Genomic DNA, 20,000 nt, shown 5'->3' on the forward strand with positions numbered 1-20,000 from the left:
GACTAGGAGGATGGTCTAGTGGTTATATAGACCAGGAGGATGGTCTAGTGGTTATATAGACCAGGAGGATGGTCTAGTGGTTATATAGACCAGTAGGATGGTCTAGTGGTTATATAGACCAGGAGGATGGTCTAGTGGTTATATAGACCAGGAGGATGGTCTAGTGGTTATATAGACCAGGAGGATGGTCTAGTGGTTATATAGACCAGGAGGATGGTCTAGTGGTTATATAGACCAGGAGGATGGTCTAGTGGTTATATAGACCAGGAGGATGGTCTAGTGGTTATATAGACCAGGAGGATGGTCTAGGGGTTATATAGACCAGGAGGATGGTCTAGTGGTTATATAGACCAGGAGGATGGTCTAGTGGTTATATAGACCAGGAGGATGGTCTAGTGGTTATATAGACCAGGAGGATGGTCTAGTGGTTATATAGACCAGGAGGATGGTGAGGATGGTCTAATGGTTATATAGACCAGGAGGATGGTCTAGTGGTTATATAGACCAGGAGGATGGTCTAGTGGTTATATAGACCAGGAGGATGGTCTAGTGGTTATATAGACCAGGAGGATGGTCTAGTGGTTATATAGACTAGGAGGATGGTCTAGTGGTTATATAGACCAGGAGGATGGTGAGGATGGTCTAGTGGTTATATAGACCAGGAGGATGGTCTAGTGGTTATATAGACCAGGAGGATGGTCTAGTGGTTATATAGACCAGGAGGATGGTCTAGTGGTTATATAGACCAGGAGGATGGTCTAGTGGTTATATAGACCAGGAGGATGGTCTAGTGGTTATATAGACCAGGAGGATGGTCTAGTGGTTATATAGACCAGGAGGATGGTCTAGTGGTTATATAGACCAGGAGGATGGTCTAGTGGTTATATAGACCAGGAGGATGGTGAGGATGGTCTAGTGGTTATATAGACCAGGAGGATGGTCTAGTGGTTATATAGACCAGGAGGATGGTCTAGTGGTTATATAGACCAGGAGGATGGTCTAGTGGTTATATAGACCAGGAGGATGGTCTAGTGGTTATATAGACCAGGAGGATGGTCTAGTGGTTATATAGACCAGGAGGATGGTCTAGTGGTTATATAGACCAGGAGGATGGGGCCACAGTGTCTCCGGACCGCTCCTGTCTCAGCCTCCAGTATTTATGCTGCAGTAGTTTATGTGTCGGGGGGCTGGGGTTAGTTGGTTATACCTGGAGTACTTCTCCTGTCTTATCCAGTGTCCTGTGTGAATTTAAGTATGCTCTCTCTAATTCTCTCGTTCTCTCTTTCTCTCTGAGAACCTGAGCCCTAGGACCATACGTCAGGACTACCGGGCATGATGACACCTTGCTGTCCCCAGTCCGCCTGGCCTTGCTGCTATTCCAGTTTCAACTGTTCTGCCTGCGGCTACGAAACCCCTACCTGTCCCAGACCTGCTGTTTTCAACTCTTAATGATCGGCTATGAAAAGCCAACTGAGAGACCTGAGCCCTAGGACCATACGTCGGGACTACCGGCCGTGGTGACTCCTTGCTGTCCCCAGTCCGCCTGGCCTTGCTGCTATTCCAGTTTCAACTGTTCTGCCTGCGGTTATGGAACCCCTACCTGTCCCAGACCTGCTGTTTTCAACTCTTAATGATCGGCTATGAAAAGCCAACTGAGATTTATTCCTGATTATTATTTGACCATGCTTGTCACTTATGAACATTTTTGAACATCTTGGCATGGTTCTGTTATAATCTCCACCCGGCACAGCCAGAAGAGGACTGGCCACCCCTCATAGCCTGGTTCCTCTCTAGGTTTCTTCCTAGGTTTTCGCCTTTCTAGGGAGTTTTTCCTAGCCACCGTGCTTCTACACCTGCATTACTAGCTGTTTGGGGTTTTAGGCTGGGTTTCTGTACAGCACTTCGAGATATTAGCTGATGTAAGAAGGGCTATATAAAATAAAATTGATTGATTGATTGATATAGACCAGGAGGATGGTCTAATGGTTATATAGACCAGGAGGATGGTCTAGTGGTTATATAGACCAGGAGGATGGTCTAGTGGTTATATAGACTAGGGGGATGGTCTAGTGGTTATATAGACCAGGAGGATGGTCTAGTGGTTATATAGACCAGGAGGATGGTCTAGTGGTTATATAGACCAGGAGGATGGTCTAGTGGTTATATAGACTAGGAGGATGGTCTAGTGGTTATATAGACTAGGAGGATGGTCTAGTGGTTCTATAGACCAGGAGGATGGTCTAGTGGTTATATAGACCAGGAGGATGGTGAGGATGGTCTAATGGTTATATAGACCAGGAGGATGGTCTAGTGGTTATATAGACCAGGAGGATGGTCTAGTGGTTATATAGACTAGGAGGATGGTCTAGTGGTTATATAGACCAGGAGGATGGTCTAGTGGTTATATAGACCAGGAGGATGGTCTAGTGGTTATATAGACCAGGAGGATGGTCTAGTGGTTATATAGACCAGGAGGATGGTCTAGTGGTTATATAGACCAGGAGGATGGTCTAGTGGTTATATAGACCAGGAGGATGGTGAGGATGGTCTAGTGGTTATATAGACCAGGAGGATGGTCTAGTGGTTATATAGACCAGGAGGATGGTCTAGTGGTTATATAGACCAGGAGGATGGTCTAGTGGTTATATAGACAAGGAGGATGGTCTAGGGGTTATATAGACCAGGAGGATGGTCTAGTGGTTATATAGACCAGGAGGATGGTCTAGTGGTTATATAGACCAGGAGGATGGTGAGGATGGTCTAGTGGTTATATAGACCAGGAGGATGGTCTAGTGGTTATATAGACCAGGAGGATGGTGAGGATGGTCTAGTGGTTATATAGACCAGGAGGATGGTCTAGTGGTTATATAGACCAGGAAGATGGTCTAGTGGTTATATAGACCAGGAGGATGGTCTAGTGGTTATATAGACCAGGAGGATGGTCTAGTGGTTATATAGACCAGGAGGATGGTCTAGTGGTTATATAGACCAGGAGGATGGTCTAGTGGTTATATAGACCAGGAGGATGGTGAGGATGGTCTAGTGGTTATATAGACCAGGAGGATGGTGAGGATGGTCTAGTGGTTATATAGACTAGGAGGATGGTCTAGTGGTTATATAGACCAGGAGGATGGTCTAGTGGTTATATAGACCAGGAGGATGGTCTAGTGGTTATATAGACCAGGAGGATGGTCTAGTGGTTATATAGACCAGGAGGATGGTCTAGTGGTTATATAGACCAGGAGGATGGTCTAGTGGTTATATAGACCAGGAGGATGGTCTAGTGGTTATATAGACCAGGAGGATGGTCTAGTGGTTATATAGACCAGGAGGATGGTCTAGTGGTTATATAGACCAGGAGGATGGTCTAGTGGTTATATAGACCAGGAGGATGGTCTAGTGGTTATATAGACTAGGAGGATGGTCTAGTGGTTATATAGACCAGGAGGATGGTCTAGTGGTTATATAGACCAGGAGGATGGTCTAGTGGTTATATAGACTAGGAGGATGGTCTAGTGGTTATATAGACTAGGAGGATGGTCTAGTGGTTAAATAGACCAGGAGGATGGTCTAGTGGTTATATAGACCAGGAGGATGGTCTAGTGGTTATATAGACCAGGAGGATGGTCTAGTGGTTATATAGACCAGGAGGATGGTCTAGTGGTTATATAGACCAGGAGGATGGTCTAGTGGTTATATAGACTAGGAGGATGGTCTAGTGGTTATATAGACCAGGAGGATGGTCTAGTGGTTATATAGACCAGGAGGATGGTCTAGTGGTTATATAGACCAGGAGGATGGTCTAGTGGTTATATAGACCAGGAGGATGGTCTAGTGGTTATATAGACCAGGAGGAAGGTCTAGTGGTTATATAGACCAGGAGGATGGTGAGAATGGTCTAGTGGTTATATAGACCAGGAGGATGGTCTAGTGGTTATATAGACCAGGAGGATGGTGAGGATGGTCTAGTGGTTATATAGACTAGGAGGATGGTCTAGTGGTTATATAGACCAGGAGGATGGTGAGAATGGTCTAGTGGTTATATAGACCAGGAGGATGGTCTAGTGGTTATATAGACCAGGAGGATGGTGAGGATGGTCTAGTGGTTATATAGACCAGGAGGATGGTGAGGATGGTCTAGTGGTTATATAGACCAGGAGGATGGTCTAGTGGTTATATAGACCAGGAGGATGGTCTAGTGGTTATATAGACCAGGAGGATGGTCTAGTGGTTATATAGACCAGGAGGATGGTCTAGTGGTTATATAGACCAGGAGGATGGTCTAGTGGTTATATAGACCAGGAGGATGGTCTAGTGGTTATATAGACCAGGAGGATGGTCTAGTGGTTATATAGACTAGGAGGATGGTCTAGTGGTTATATAGACCAGGAGGATGGTCTAGTGGTTATATAGACCAGGAGGATGGTCTAGTGGTTATATAGACCAGTAGGATGGTCTAGTGGTTATATAGACCAGGAGGATGGTCTAGTGGTTATATAGACTAGGAGGATGGTCTAGTGGTTATATAGACCAGGAGGATGGTCTAGTGGTTATATAGACCAGGAGGATGGTCTAGTGGTTATATAGACCAGGAGGATGGTGAGGATGGTCTAGTGGTTATATAGACCAGGAGGATGGTCTAGTGGTTATATAGACTAGGAGGATGGTCTAGTGGTTATATAGACCAGGAGGATGGTCTAGTGGTTATATAGACCAGGAGGATGGTCTAGTGGTTATATAGACCAGGAGGATGGTCTAGTGGTTATATAGACCAGGAGGATGGTCTAGTGGTTATATAGACTAGGAGGATGGTCTAGTGGTTATATAGACCAGGAGGATGGTGAGGATGGTCTAGTGGTTATATAGACCAGGAGGATGGTCTAGTGGTTATATAGACCAGGAGGATGGTGAGGATGGTCTAGTGGTTATATAGACCAGGAGGATGGTGAGGATGGTCTAGTGGTTATATAGACCAGGAGGATGGTCTAGTGGTTATATAGACCAGCAGGATGGTCTAGTGGTTATATAGACCAGGAGGATGGTCTAGTGGTTATATAGACCAGGAGGATGGTCTAGTGGTTATATAGACCAGGAGGATGGTCTAGTGGTTATATAGACCAGGAGGATGGTCTAGTGGTTATATAGACCAGGAGGATGGTCTAGTGGTTATATAGACCAGGAGGATGGTCTAATGGTTATATAGACTAGGAGGATGGTCTAGTGGTTATATAGACCAGGAGGATGGTCTAGTGGTTATATAGACCAGGAGGATGGTCTAGTGGTTATATAGACCAGGAGGATGGTCTAGTGGTTATATAGACCAGGAGGATGGTGAGGATGGTCTAGTGGTTATATAGACTAGGAGGATGGTCTAGTGGTTATATAGACCAGGAGGATGGTCTAGTGGTTATATAGACTAGGGGGATGGTCTAGTGGTTATATAGACTAGGAGGATGGTCTAGTGGTTATATAGACCAGGAGGATGGTCTAGTGGTTATATAGACCAGGAGGATGGTCTAGTGGTTATATAGACCAGGAGGATGGTCTAGTGGTTATATAGACCAGGAGGATGGTCTAGTGGTTATATAGACCAGGAGGATGGTCTAGTGGTTATATAGACCAGGAGGATGGTGAGGATGGTCTAGTGGTTATATAGACCAGGAGGATGGTCTAGTGGTTATATAGACCAGGAGGATTGTGAGGATGGTCTAGTGGTTTTATAGACCAGGAGGATGGTCTAGTTGTTATATAGACCAGGAGGATGGTCTAGTGGTTATATAGACCAGGAGGATGGTCTAGTGGTTATATAGACCAGGAGGATGGTCTAGTGGTTATATAGACTAGGAGGATGGTCTAGTGGTTATATAGACTAGGAGGATGGTCTAGTGGTTATATAGACCAGGAGGATGGTCTAGTGGTTATATAGACCAGGAGGATGGTCTAGTGGTTATATAGACCAGGAGGATGGTCTAGTGGTTATATAGACCAGGAGGATGGTCTAGTGGTTATATAGACCAGGAGGATGGTCTAGTGGTTATATAGACCAGGAGGATGGTCTAGTGGTTATATAGACCAGGAGGATGGTCTAGTGGTTATATAGACCAGGAGGATGGTCTAGTGGTTATATAGACTAGGAGGATGGTCTAGTGGTTATATAGACCAGGAGGATGGTCTAGTGGTTATATAGACCAGGAGGATGATCTAGTGGTTATATAGACTGAGTGTACAAAACAATAAAGACCTGCTCTTTCCATAACATAGACTGACCAGGTGAATCCAGGTGAAAGCTATGATCCCTTATTGATGTCACTTCAAATCAGTGTAGATGAAGGAGAGAAGACAGGTTATTTTTAAGACTTAAGACGATTGAGACATGGATCGTGTATGTGTGCCATTCAGAGGGTGAATGGGCAACTGACAACTGTGGGAAGCAGTGGAGTCAAAATGGGCCAGCATCCATGTGGAACGCTTTCGACACCTTGTGGAGTCCATGCCCCGATGAATTGAGAGAGAGAGAGAGAGAGAGAGAGATGAAAGCAGAAAGTCGAGTGAAACAGGATGCGTTTTGTGGGAAAGTGTTGTTATTTAATATGTGTTTAGGTTGTTACTCCTTCCATCCTGCTGTCTCTCTGAGTCCTGGACTCCCACCTGCTCTGAGAGAACAGGACTGCATCCCAAATGGCACCCTATTCACTTTATAGTGCACTATTTTTGACTAGAGCCCTGGTCAAACGTAGTGCACTATAAATGGAATAGGGTGGTGCCATTTGGGACACTGGCCATGTGGGCGTCTGGCAACAAGGATTCTATTGATCAGCCAACGCACCACACTGCTCTGCTGAACGTTCCAACTCCGAACCAAATAAATATTGTCCTCTAGCACTACCTACGATTCTGCAACAACAACCTCAGCTATGTGGAGGAGGCTAGCGTTGTGGCAGAGCAATCAATAACAGGTGATAGCTCTCAAATAGACTGCGCAAAAATAGCACCCATCATACATAACATGTTTGGAGTGGCCATTGTGTTTAGCTATGTATTGAAGACATTTCCCCAGTCAGTGGTAGGCAACAGATGAACATGGGCGAGTTGGACCGTCACGATCATAATTTGGAGAAAAATAACTAGTTTTGTCCAATTTGCTGGACCGGCAATGGATAGGAGGTGTTTTGGTGTGAGGTGTTTTGGTGTGAGTGTGTGTGTGTGTGAGGTGTTTTGGTGTGAGGTATTTTGGTGTGTGTGTGTGTGTGTGTGTGCGTCAGTCCTTGTGTGTGTGTGTGTGTGTGTGTGCGCGCAACTCACCAGTGCATGAAAGGACGACACAGAGAAGATTCCGAGGCGTCTCATGGCCAGCTTGGTGGGTCTGGAGGCGAAGGCTAGCAGGCGTTTGGGGTTGGGCAGCTCCCCTCCCTGCAGACTGGACAGGTAACAGCGGAACCGGAACAGACCCATGTGGAACTGTTCCAAGTTCTGCTCCCACAGGAAGATCTAGAACACAAAGAACACAACAACCCAGTTAAAAAGGGGCAATCTGGGATTGGTACATTCATTTTTCTCATGGATGGACAGTCTATGCATTTGAGAGTGGTAACACTTCACCAGCCCTGTGAAAATAACCTCCACCTCAACAAAACAAAAGGAGCTGATGGTGGACTACAGGAGACAGCAGAGGAGCCGACGGAGTGGTGAGGGTCAAAAGCTTCAAAAGTTCCTTGGCGTGAACATCACTGAGGACCTGAAATGGTCCCTTCACACAGCCTGTGTGGTGAACAAGTTGCAACAGAGCCTCATCAGGCTGAACAAAGTCGGCTTGGCCCCTAAGACCCTCACAAACTTCTACAGATGCACCCTGTCAGGCTGTATCACCGCCTGGTACGGCAATTGCACCGTTCCGCAACCGCAGGGTTCTCCAGAGGGTGGCGCGGTCAGACCAACGCATCATTGGAGGCACGCTGCCTCAGCCACCCGAGCCACGGCCTGTTCACCCCACTACCACCTAGGAGGAGGAGGAGACAGTACAGATGCTATAAAGCTGGGATGAGAGACTGATAGCTTCTATCTCCAGGCCATCAGACTGTTAAACGGTCACCACTAGCCGGCCCTCCGCCCAGTACCCTGCCCTGAACCTTAGTTACTGTTACTATCCGGCTACAATCCAGTACTCTACCCTGCACCTTAAAGATTGCTTTGCCTTATGTACAGAGAACAGGAGGTTGGTGGCAACTTCATTGGGGAGGATGGGCTGGTGGTAACGGCTGGAGCGGAATAAGTGTAATGGTATCAAATGCATCAAAACATGTGTTTGATGCCATTCCATTGGCGCCGTTCCAGCCATTATTATGAGCCGTCCTCCCCTCAGCAGCCTCCACTGGTACCTAAGAGTCATTGAACACTGGTCACTTTAATCCTTAAGAGTCTATTGACGCCACCCGTGTGATAATCTAAGGAACATAACAAAAAAATCCCCATCAATATCTGTTGGTTTAAGCTAGAGATAGTTATTTTTTTGCATGGGCTGCATCTCAATCCACCGTATCCACCTATGTCGGTGTCCGAGCTACAGCGGTGTTTGTCAGACCATGAGACATCCCGGAAATTGGTCTTCTCACAAAAACGTCTGTAGTGTTATGACCACTCTATGGAAAGATGAGACTCTCACGAACACGATGGTGTTCTCCGTTTTGCTCTACGACCCCCACAAGTGTCACATGACCCGTTGGTAATGCTGATGTGCCAACTTCGTCCGAACCGTTTGAGCTACAAATTAATATGACCCCACAGTTTTTCAACCACTCCACAAATTTGGCAAGTCGGTTAGGACATCTACTTTGTGCATGACACAAGTAATTTTTCCAACAATTGTTTACAGACAGATTATTTCACTTATAATTCACTGTATCACAATTCCAGTGGGTCAGAAGTTTACATACACTAAATTGACTGTAGCTTTAAACAGCTTGGAAAATTGCAGAACATGATGTCATGGCTTTAGAAGCTTCTGATAGGCTAATTTACATAATTTGAGTCAATTGGAGGTGTACCTGTGGATGTATTTCAAGGCCTACCTTCAAACTCAGTGCCTCTTTGCTTGACATCATGGGAAAATCAAAAGGAAAAAAATGGTAGACCTCCACAAGTCTGGTTTATCATTGGGAGCAATTTCCAAACGCCTGAAGGTACCACATTCATCTGTACAAACAATAGTATGCAAGTATAAATACCATGGGACCACGCAGCCGTCATACCGCTCAGGAAGGAGACGCGTTCTGTCTCCTAGAGATTAACGTACTTTGGTGCGAAAAGTGCAAATCAATCCCAGAACAACAGCAAAGGACCTTGTGAAGATGCTGGAGGAAACAGGTACAAAATTATCTATATCTACAGTAAAACGAGTCCTATATCGACATAACCTGAAAGGCCGCTCAGCAAGGAAGAAGCCACTGCTCCAAAACCGCCATAAAAAATACAGATTACGGTTTGCAACTGCACATGGGGACAAAGATCGTACTTTTTGGAGAAATGTCCTCTGGTCTGATGAAACAAAAATAGAACTGTTTGGCCATAATTACCATTGTTATGTTTGGAGGAAAAAGGGGGTGCTTGCAAGCCGAAGAACACCATCCCAACCGTGAAGCACAGGGGTGGCAGCATCATGCTGTGGGGGTGCTTTGCTGCAGGAGGGACTGGTGCACTTCACAAAATAGATGGCATCATGAGGAAGGAAAATTATGTGGATATATTGAAGCAACATCTCAAGACATCAGTCAGGAAGTTAAAGCTTGGTCGCAAATGGGTCTTCCAAATGGACAATGTCCCCAAGCATACTTACAAAGTTGTGGCAAAATGGCTTAAGGACAACAAAGTCAAGGTATTGGAGTGGCCATCACAAAGCCCTGACCTCAATCCTACAGAAAATGTGTGGGCAGAACTGAAAAAGCATGTGCGAGCAAGGAGGCCTACAAAACCTGACTCAGTTACACCAGCTCTGTCAGAAGGAATGGGCCAAAATTCACCCAACTTATTGTGGGAAGCTTGTGGAAGGCTACCCGAAACGTTTAAATGTGTATGTAAACTTCCGATTTCAACTGTATAGTGTATTTTGTCTGTGGCAGTAAAGGGAAGACACACCAGGCCTTTTGTGGCCTACTCTTCAGACAACTTTACACACTGCCTACACACTCTCCCTTCCTCTCCCACACACTCCCACCCACCCTCTGTCACTCACTTAGACCCTCTCCCACCCACCCTCTCAGTCACTCACTTAGACCCTCTCCCACCCACCCTCTCAGTCACTCACTTAGACCCTCTCCCACCCACCCTCTCAGTCACTCACTTAGACCCTCTCCCACCCACCCTCTCAGTCACTCACTTAGACCCTCTCCCACCCACCCTCTCAGTCACTCACTTAGACCCTCTCCCACCCACCCTCTCAGTCACTCACTTAGACCCTCTCCCACCCACCCTCTCAGTCACTCACTTAGACCCTCTCCCACCAACCCTCTCAGTCATTCACTTAGACCCTCTCCCACACACCCCCTGTCACTCACTTAGACCCTCTCCCACACACTCCCACCCCCTGTCACTCACTTAGACCCTCTCCCACCAACCCTCTCAGTCACTCACTTAGACCCTCTCCCACCCACCCTCTCAGTCATTCACTTAGACCCTCTCCCACCAACCCTCTCAGTCACTCACTTAGACCCTCTCCCACCAACCCTCTCAGTCACTCACTTAGACCCTCTCCCACACACCCCCTGTCACTCACTTAGACCCTCTCCCACCCACCCTCTCAGTCACTCACTTAGACCCTCTCCCACCAACCCTCTCAGTCACTCACTTAGACCCTCTCCCACCCACCCTCTCAGTCACTCACTTAGACCCTCTCCCACCCACCCTCTCAGTCACTCACTTAGGACTCTCCCACCCACCCTCTCAGTCACTCACTTAGACCCTCTCCCACCCACCCTCTCAGTCATTCACTCAGACCCTCTCCCACCCACCCTCTCAGTCACTCACTTAGACCCTCTCCCACCCACCCTCTCAGTCATTCACTCAGACCCTCTCCCACCCACCCTCTCAGTCACTCACTTAGACCCTCTCCCACCAACCCTCTCAGTCACTCACTTAGACCCTCTCCCACCCACCCTCTCAGTCACTCACTTAGACCCTCTCCCACCCACCCTCTCAGTCACTCACTTAGACCCTCTCCCACCCACCCTCTCAGTCACTCACTTAGACCCTCTCCCACCCACCCTCTCAGTCACTCACTTAGACCCTCTCCCACCCACCCTCTCAGTCACTCACTTAGACCCTCTCCCACCAACCCTCTCAGTCATTCACTTAGACCCTCTCCCACCAACCCTCTCAGTCACTCACTTAGACCCTCTCCCACCCACCCTCTCAGTCACTCACTTAGACCCTCTCCCACCCACCCTCTCAGTCACTCACTTAGACCCTCTCCCACCCACCCTCTCAGTCACTCACTTAGACCCTCTCCCACCCACCCTCTCAGTCATTCACTTAGACCCTCTCCCACCCACCCTCTCAGTCACTCACTTAGACCCTCTCCCACCCACCCTCTCAGTCACTCACTTAGACCCTCTCCCACCCACCCTCTCAGTCACTCACTTAGACCCTCTCCCACCAACCCTCTCAGTCATTCACTTAGACCCTCTCCCACCAACCCTCTCAGTCACTCACTTAGACCCTCTCCCACCCACCCTCTCAGTCACTCACTTAGACCCTCTCCCACCCACCCTCTCAGTCACTCACTTAGACCCTCTCCCACCCACCCTCTCAGTCACTCACTTAGACCCTCTCCCACCCACCCTCTCAGTCACTCACTTAGACCCTCTCCCACCCACCCTCTCAGTCACTCACTTAGACCCTCTCCCACCAACCCTCTCAGTCACTCAATTAGACCCTCTCCCACACACTCCCACCCACCCCCTGTCACTCACTTAGACCCTCTCCCACCCACGGTGGGTTTCTGTGTTTCCTGTGCCATCCAAATGTGTGCCTAGCCAAGGGGTACCATGTTGTTAGCTAGCTAGCCAGGTAACATGACCAAACAAGGTTGTTTGATATCAAACCGAGACCTCGTGGCCCACGAGTAGTTTAAAACAGAAGCCCCATCACTGTCTGCACACCCTCGCCGTTGATCATGGCTTTCAGTTCCTTTCCATTACACATAAGAGTCATTGGACGAAGGCGTCTTCTGTACGGGGGGAGTTTTGTTAAGAGCCCCGATGCTCAATCTGAACATTAACACGCATCACTTGCAGTACAGTTTTGGAAGTATAAAGGACCTTATCTTTCATATCAGCGATAAATTATTTTCAAAAAACAAAAAGGTTAAATTGATACACCTTGATATGGTTAGGGTACGTGTTTCCACATGGCCATATCTCAAGGTTACAGCGCTTGTTTACGGAAAACAGATGGAAGACAAGAGGCGATCACCTATGCTAATTAGCTATCTATCACGCACCGAACACCTGTGTGTAAGAGGAACTCAGGAAGTGTAGTTTCTGGGACGGAGGAAGTGTAGTTTCTAGGACAGAGGAAGTGTAGTTTCATGGGATGGAGGCGCCCATATCTGTATGGATCTTTAACTGCTACAGTAAGTATATCTTTTCTATTTGCTGATTAAAGATAAGGGTCATATGTTTCGAAAGCCATATTCCAAGCGATGATTATTGACGTTTCTAAACGTTAATATAGAGTCAGCCTAAAGTTATTGAGAGCTATACACACCCCAGCTCCTCAACACTGTCTACACCCCAGCTCCCCATCACTGTCTACACCCCAGCTCCCCATCACTGTCAACACCCCAGCTCCCCATCACTGTCTACACCCCATCACTGTCAACACCCCAGCTCCCCATCACTGTCTACACCCCATCACTGTCAACACCCCAGCTCCCCATCACTGTCTACACCCCAGCTCCCCATCACTGTCAACACCCCAGCTCCCCATCACTGTCTACACCCCAGCTCCCCATCACTGTCAACACCCCAGCTCCCCATCACTGTCTACACCCCAGCTCCCCATCACTGTCTACACCCCAGCTCCCCATCACTGTCAACACCCCAGCTCCCCATCACTGTCTACACCCCATCACTGTCAACACCCCAGCTCCCCATCACTGTCTACACCCCATCACTGTCAACACCCCAGCTCCCCATCACTGTCTACACCCCAGCTCCTCAACACTGTCAACACCCCAGCTCCCCATCACTGTCTACACCCCAGCTCCCCATCACTGTCAACACCCCAGCTCCCCATCACTGTCTACACCCCAGCTCCCCATCACTGTCAACACCCCAGCTCCCCATCACTGTCTACACCCCATCACTGTCAACACCCCAGCTCCCCATCACTGTCTACACCCCATCACTGTCAACACCCCAGCTCCCCATCACTGTCAACACCCCAGCTCCCCATCACTGTCAACACCCCAGCTCCCCATCACTGTCAACACCCCAGCTCCTCAACACTGTCAACACCCCAGCTCCCCATCACTGTCTACACCCCAGCTCCCCATCACTGTCAACACCCGAGCTCCCCATCACCGTCAACACCCCAGCTCCTCACACTGTCAACACCCCAGCTCCCCATCACTGTCAACACCCCAGCTCCCCATCACTGTCAACACCCCAGCTCCCCATCACTGTCTACACCCCAGCTCCTCAACACTGTAAACACCCCAGCTCCCCATCACTGTCAACACCCCAGCTCCCCATCACTGTCAACACCCCAGCTCCCCATCACTGTCAACACCCCAGCTCCCCATCACTGTCAACACCCCAGCTCCCCATCACTGTAAACACCCCAGCTCCCCATCACTGTCTACACCCCAGCTCCTCAACACTGTCAACACCCCAGCTCCCCATCACTGTCAACACCCCAGCTCCCCATCACTGTCAACACCCCAGCTCCCCATCACTGTCAACACCCCAGCTCCCCATCACTGTCTACACCCCAGCTCCCCATCACGGCTAAATAACAGATTAAATATGATGGAGATGCGCAGAAAGAACGGACAGAGAGAAGCAGCTGAGTAGAGTAATGGCTGAGTAGAGTAATGGCTGAGTAGAGTAATGGCTTAGTAGAGTAATGGCTGAGTAGACTAATGGCTTAGTAGAGTAATGGCTGAGTAGAGTAATGGCTGAGTAGAGTAATGGCTGAGTAGACTAATGGCTTAGTAGAGTAATGGCTGAGTAGAGTAATGGCTGAGTAGAGTAATGGCTGAGTAGACTAATGGCTTAGTAGAGTAATGGCTGAGTAGACTAATGGCTTAGTAGAGTAATGGCTGAGTAGAGTAATGGCTGAGTAGACTAATGGCTGAGTAGACTAATGGCTGAGTAGAGTAATGGCTGAGTAGACTAATGGCTGAGTAGAGTAATGGCTGAGTAGAGTAATGGCTGAGTAGAGTAATGGCTGAGTAGAGTAATGGCTGAGTAGACTAATGGCTTAGTAGAGTAATGGCTGAGTAGACTAATGGCTTAGTAGAGTAATGGCTGAGTAGAGTAATGGCTGAGTAGACTAATGGCTGAGTAGACTAATGGCTGAGTAGACTAATGGCTGAGTAGAGTAATGGCTGAGTAGAGTAATGGCTGAGTAGACTAATGGCTGAGTAGAGTAATGGCTGAGTAGACTAATGGCTGAGTATAGTAATGGCTGAGTAGACTAATGGCTTAGTAGAGTAATGGCTGAGTAGAGTAATGGCTGAGTAGAGTAATGGCTGAGTAGACTAATGGCTTAGTAGAGTAATGGCTGAGTAGACTAATGGCTTAGTAGAGTAATGGCTGAGTAGAGTAATGGCTGAGTAGAGTAAAGCTTAGTAGAGTAATGGCTGAGTAGACTAATGGCTGAGTAGACTAATGGCTGAGTAGAGTAATGGCTGAGTAGAGTAATGGCTGAGTAGAGTAATGGCTGAGTAGACTAATGGCTGAGTAGACTAATGGCTGAGTAGAGTAATGGCTGAGTAGACTAATGGCTGAGTAGACTAATGGCTGAGTAGAGTAATGGCTGAGTTGACTAATGGCTGAGTAGAGTAATGGCTGAGTAGAGTAATGGCTGAGTAGAGTAATGGCTGAGTAGACTAATGGCTGAGTAGAGTAATGGCTGAGTAGACTAATGGCTGAGTAGAGTAATGGCTGAGTAGACTAATGGCTTAGTAGAGTAATGGCTGAGTAGAGTAATGGCTGAGTAGAGTAATGGCTGAGTAGACTAATGGCTGAGTAGACTAATGGCTGAGTAGAGTAATGGCTGAGTAGAGTAATGGCTGAGTAGAGTAATGGCTGAGTAGAGTAATGGCTGAGTAGACTAATGGCTGAGTAGACTAATGGCTTAGTAGAGTAATGGCTGAGTAGACTAATGGCTTAGTAGAGTAATGGCTGAGTAGAGTAATGGCTGAGTAGAGTAATGGCTGAGTAGACTAATGGCTGAGTAGACTAATGGCTGAGTAGAGTAATGGCTGAGTAGAGTAATGGCTGAGTAGAGTAAAGCTTAGTAGAGTAATGGCTGAGTAGAGTAATGGCTGAGTAGACTAATGGCTGAGTAGACTAATGGCTTAGTAGACTAATGGCTGAGTAGACTAATGGCTGAGTAGAGTAATGGCTGAGTAGACTAATGGCTGAGTAGACTAATGGCTGAGTAGACTAATGGCTGAGTAGAGTAATGGCTGAGTAGAGTAAAGCTTAGTAGAGTAATGGCTGAGTAGAGTAATGGCTGAGTAGACTAATGGCTTAGTAGAGTAATGGCTGAGTAGACTAATGGCTGAGTAGAGTAATGGCTGAGTAGAGTAATGGCTGAGTAGAGTAAAGCTTAGTAGAGTAATGGCTGAGTAGACTAATGGCTGAGTAGACTAATGGCTGAGTAGAGTAATGGCTTAGTAGAGTAATGGCTTAGTAGAGTAATGGCTGAGTAGACTAATGGCTTAGTAGAGTAATGGCTGAGTAGACTAATGGCTGAGTAGAGTAATGGCTGAGTAGACTAATGGCTGAGTAGAGTAATGGCTGAGTAGACTAATGGCTGAGTAGACTAATGGCTGAGTAGAGTAATGGCTTAGTAGAGTAATGGCTGAGTAGAGTAATGGCTGAGTAGAGTAATGGCTGAGTAGAGTAATGGCTGAGTAGAGTAATGGCTGAGTAGAGTAATGGCTGAGTAGAGTAATGACTGAGTAGAGTAATGGCTGAGTAGAGTAATGGCTGAGTAGAGTAATGGCTGAGTAGACTAATGGCTGAGTAGAGTAATGGCTGAGTAGACTAATGGCTGAGTAGACTAATGGCTGAGTAGAGTAATGGCTGAGTAGACTAATGGCTTAGTAGACTAATGGCTGGTTAGGGGATGTGTCTGAGTTGACTAATGGCTGGTTAGGGGATGTGTCTGAGTTGACTAATGGCTGGTTAGGGGATGTGTCTGAGTTGACTAATGGCTGGTTAGGGGATGTGTCTGAGTTGACTAATGGCTGGTTAGGGGATGTGTCTGAGTTGACTAATGGCTGGTTAGGGGATGTGTCTGAGTAGACTAATGGCTGGTTAGGGGATGTGTCTGAGTTGACTAATGGCTGGTTAGGGGATGTGTCTGAGTTGACTAATGGCTGGTTAGGGGATGTGTCTGAGTTGACTAATGGCTGGTTAGGGGATGTGGCTGAGTTGACTAATGGCTGGTTAGGGGATGTGTCTGAGTTGACTAATGGCTGGTTAGGGGATGTGTCTGAGTTGACTAATGGCTGGTTAGGGGATGTGGCTGAGTTGACTAATGGCTGGTTAGGGGATGTGTCTGAGTAGACTAATGGCTGGTTAGGGGATGTGTCTGAGTTGACTAATGGCTGGTTAGGGGATGTGTCTGAGTTGACTAATGGCTGGTTAGGGGATGTGTCTGAGTTGACTAATGGCTGGTTAGGGGATGTGTCTGAGTTGACTAATGGCTGGTTAGGGGATGTGTCTGAGTTGACTAATGGCTGGTTAGGGGATGTGTCTGAGTTGACTAATGGCTGGTTAGGGGATGTGTCTGAGTTGACTAATGGCTGGTTAGGGGATGTGTCTGAGTTGACTAATGGCTGGTTAGGGGATGTGTCTGAGTAGACTAATGGCTGGTTAGGGGATGTGTCTGAGTTGACTAATGGCTGGTTAGGGGATGTGTCTGAGTTGACTAATGGCTGGTTAGGGGATGTGTCTGAGTAGACTAATGGCTGGTTAGGGGATGTGTCTGAGTTGACTAATGGCTGGTTAGGGGATGCGGCCGGCTGCTCACAGCTGTCACAATACAATACAGGACCTCTGGCAGGTATGGGCTGGTACAGAGGGGCTGGTACAGAGGGGCTGGTACAGAGGGGCTGGTACAGAGGGACTGGTACAGAGGGGCTGGTACAGAGGGACTGGTACAGAGGGGCTGGTACAGAGGGGCTGGTACAGAGGGGCTGGTACAGAGGGGCTGGTACAGAGGGGCTGGTACAGAGGGACTGGTACAGAGGGGCTGGTACAGAGGGGCTGGTACAGAGGGACTGGTACAGAGGGGCTGGTACAGAGGGACTGCATCCCAAATGGCATCTTATTCCCTATGGGCACTACATGGGCACTACATAGGGAATAGAATGCCATTTGAGACGCAGCCTGGGACTGGGAGAGAGCAAGGCCTGCTTCTATTCAGCTCACCACAATGTGTAACCGGACGCTGCCAAGCTGCCCGGGTCAAATAGGCAGACAGCCAGCCAGTCAGTCAACAGCCAGGCAACCAGTCAGCCAGCCAGCCAGTCAACAGCCAGGCAACCAGTCAGCCAACCAGCCAGTCAACAAGTCAGCCAGCCAACCAGGCAACAGCCAGCCAACCAGGCAACAGCCAGCCAACCAGTCAGCCAACCAGCCAGTCAACAAGTCAGCCAGCCAACCAGGCAACAGCCAGGCAACCAGTCAGCAGCCAGCCAACCAGTCAGCCAGCCAACCAGTCAGCCAACCAGGCATCCAACCAACCAGCCAGCCAGTCAACAGCCTGGCAACCAGGCAGCCAACCAGCCAGCCAGCCAACATCCAGGCAACCAGTCAGCCAGCCAACCAACCAGGCATCCAAACAGGCACCCAACCAGCCAGCCAACCAGGCATCCAACCAGCCAGCCAGCCAGCCAGCCAGCCAACAGCCAGGCAACCAGTCAGCCAGCCAACCAACCAGCTAACCAGGCAGACAGCCAGCCAACCAGGCAGCCAGCCAACAGCCTGGCAACCAGTCAGCCAGCCAACCAGGCAGCCAACCAGCCAGCCAGCCAACATCCAGGCAACCAGTCAGCCAGCCAACCAGGCATCCAAACAGGCACCCAACCAGCCAGCCAACCAGTCAGCCAGCCAACCAACCAGCTAACCAGGCAGACAGCCAGCCAACCAGGCAGCCATCCAGCGACTACCTCAGACACACTACAAAGGAACTCTTGATCCTACTTTAATTAACAGCCCCATTAAGGAAGATATGAACTTTGGGATTCATTAAGAGAATAATAGGTCAGGGTCTAAAACAGTGCCAAGGTTTCCATGGCCCCACAACAAACAGTAACCTGAATAACAACACATAAAGTGGGGAAAAAAAGTATTTAGTCAGCCACCAATTGTGCAAGTTCTCCCACTTAAAAAGATGAGAGAGGCCTGTAATTTTCATCATAGGTACATGTCAACTATGACAGGCAAAATGAGAAAAACAAATCCAGAAAATCACATTGTAGGATTTTTTATGAATTTATTTGCAAATGATGGTGGAAAATAAGTATTTGGTCAATAACAAAAGTTTCTCAATACTTTGTTATATACCCTTTGTTGGCAATGACACAGGTCAAACGTTTTCTGTAAGTCTTCACAAGGTTTTCACACACTGTTGCTGGCCCAATTTTGGCCCATTCCTCCATGCAGATCTCCTCTAGAGCAGTGATGTTTTGGGGCTGTCGCTGGGCAACACGGACTTTCAACTCCCTCCAAAGATTTTCTATGGGGTTGAGATCTGGAGACTGGCTAGGCCACTCCAGGACCTTGAAATGCTTCTTACGAAGCCACTCCTTCATTGCCCGGGCGGTGTGTTTGGGATCATTGTCATGCTGAAAGACCCAGCCACGTTTCATCTTCAATGCCCTTGCTGATGGAAGGAGGTTTTCACTTAAAAATTCACGATACATGGCCCCATTCATTCTTTCCTTTACACGGATCAGTCGTCCTGGTCCCTTTGCAGAAAAACAGCCCCAAAGCATGATGTTTCCACCCCCATGCTTCACAGTAGGTATGGTGTTCTTTGGATGCAACTCAGCATTCTTTGTCCTCCAAACACGACGAGTTGAGTTTTTACCAAAAAGTTCTATTTTGGTTTCATCTGACCATATGACATTCTCCCAATCCTCTTCTGGATCATCCAAATGCACTCTAGCACACTTCAGACAGGCCTGGACATGTACTGGCTTAAGCAGGGGGACACGTCTGGCACAGCAGGATTTGAGTCCCTGGCGGCGTAGTGTGTTACTGATGGTAGGCTTTGTTACTTTGGTCCCAGCTCTCTGCAGGTCATTCACTAGGTCCCCCCGTGTGGTTCTGGGATTTTTGCTCACCGTTCTTGTGATCATTTTGACCCCACGGGGTGAGATCTTGCGTGGAGCCTCAGATCGAGGGAGATTATCAGTGGTCTTGTATGTCTTCCATTTCCTAATAATTGCTCCCACAGTTGATTTCTTCAAACCAAGCTGCTTACCTATTGCAGATTCAGTCTTCCCAGCCTGTTGCAGGTCTACAATTTTGTTTCTGGTGTCCTTTGACAGCTCTTTGGTCTTGGCCATAGTGGAGTTTGGAGTGTGACTGTTTGAGGTTGTGGACAGGTGTCTTTTATACTGATAACAAGTTCAAACAGGTGCCATTAATACAGGTAACGAGTGGAGGACAGAGGAGCCTCTTAAAGAAGAAGTTACAGGTCTGTGAGAGCCAGAAATCTTGCTTGTTTGTAGGTGACCAAATACTTATTTTCCACCATAA

General features: G+C 47.9%; 1 protein-coding gene across 1 annotated transcript in view; it reads right to left on the bottom strand.

Annotated features, from left to right (window-relative positions):
• LOC311106251 (rho guanine nucleotide exchange factor TIAM1-like) overlaps nucleotides 1-20,000 on the bottom strand; it is a gene marked incomplete at both ends in the record, with an annotated part of 90,901 nt that overhangs the window by 56,046 nt on the left and 14,855 nt on the right. Inside the window, one exon of the mRNA XM_084148546.1 lies at nucleotides 7,303-7,488. Within this exon, the coding sequence (XP_084004672.1) occupies nucleotides 7,303-7,488 (186 nt within the window). The remainder of the gene's footprint in view (nucleotides 1-7,302; nucleotides 7,489-20,000) is intronic.

Source organism: Coregonus lavaretus (assembly GCF_964263955.1).
Source record: "Coregonus lavaretus genome assembly, chromosome: 30".
Taxonomy (NCBI): domain Eukaryota; kingdom Metazoa; phylum Chordata; class Actinopteri; order Salmoniformes; family Salmonidae; genus Coregonus; species Coregonus lavaretus.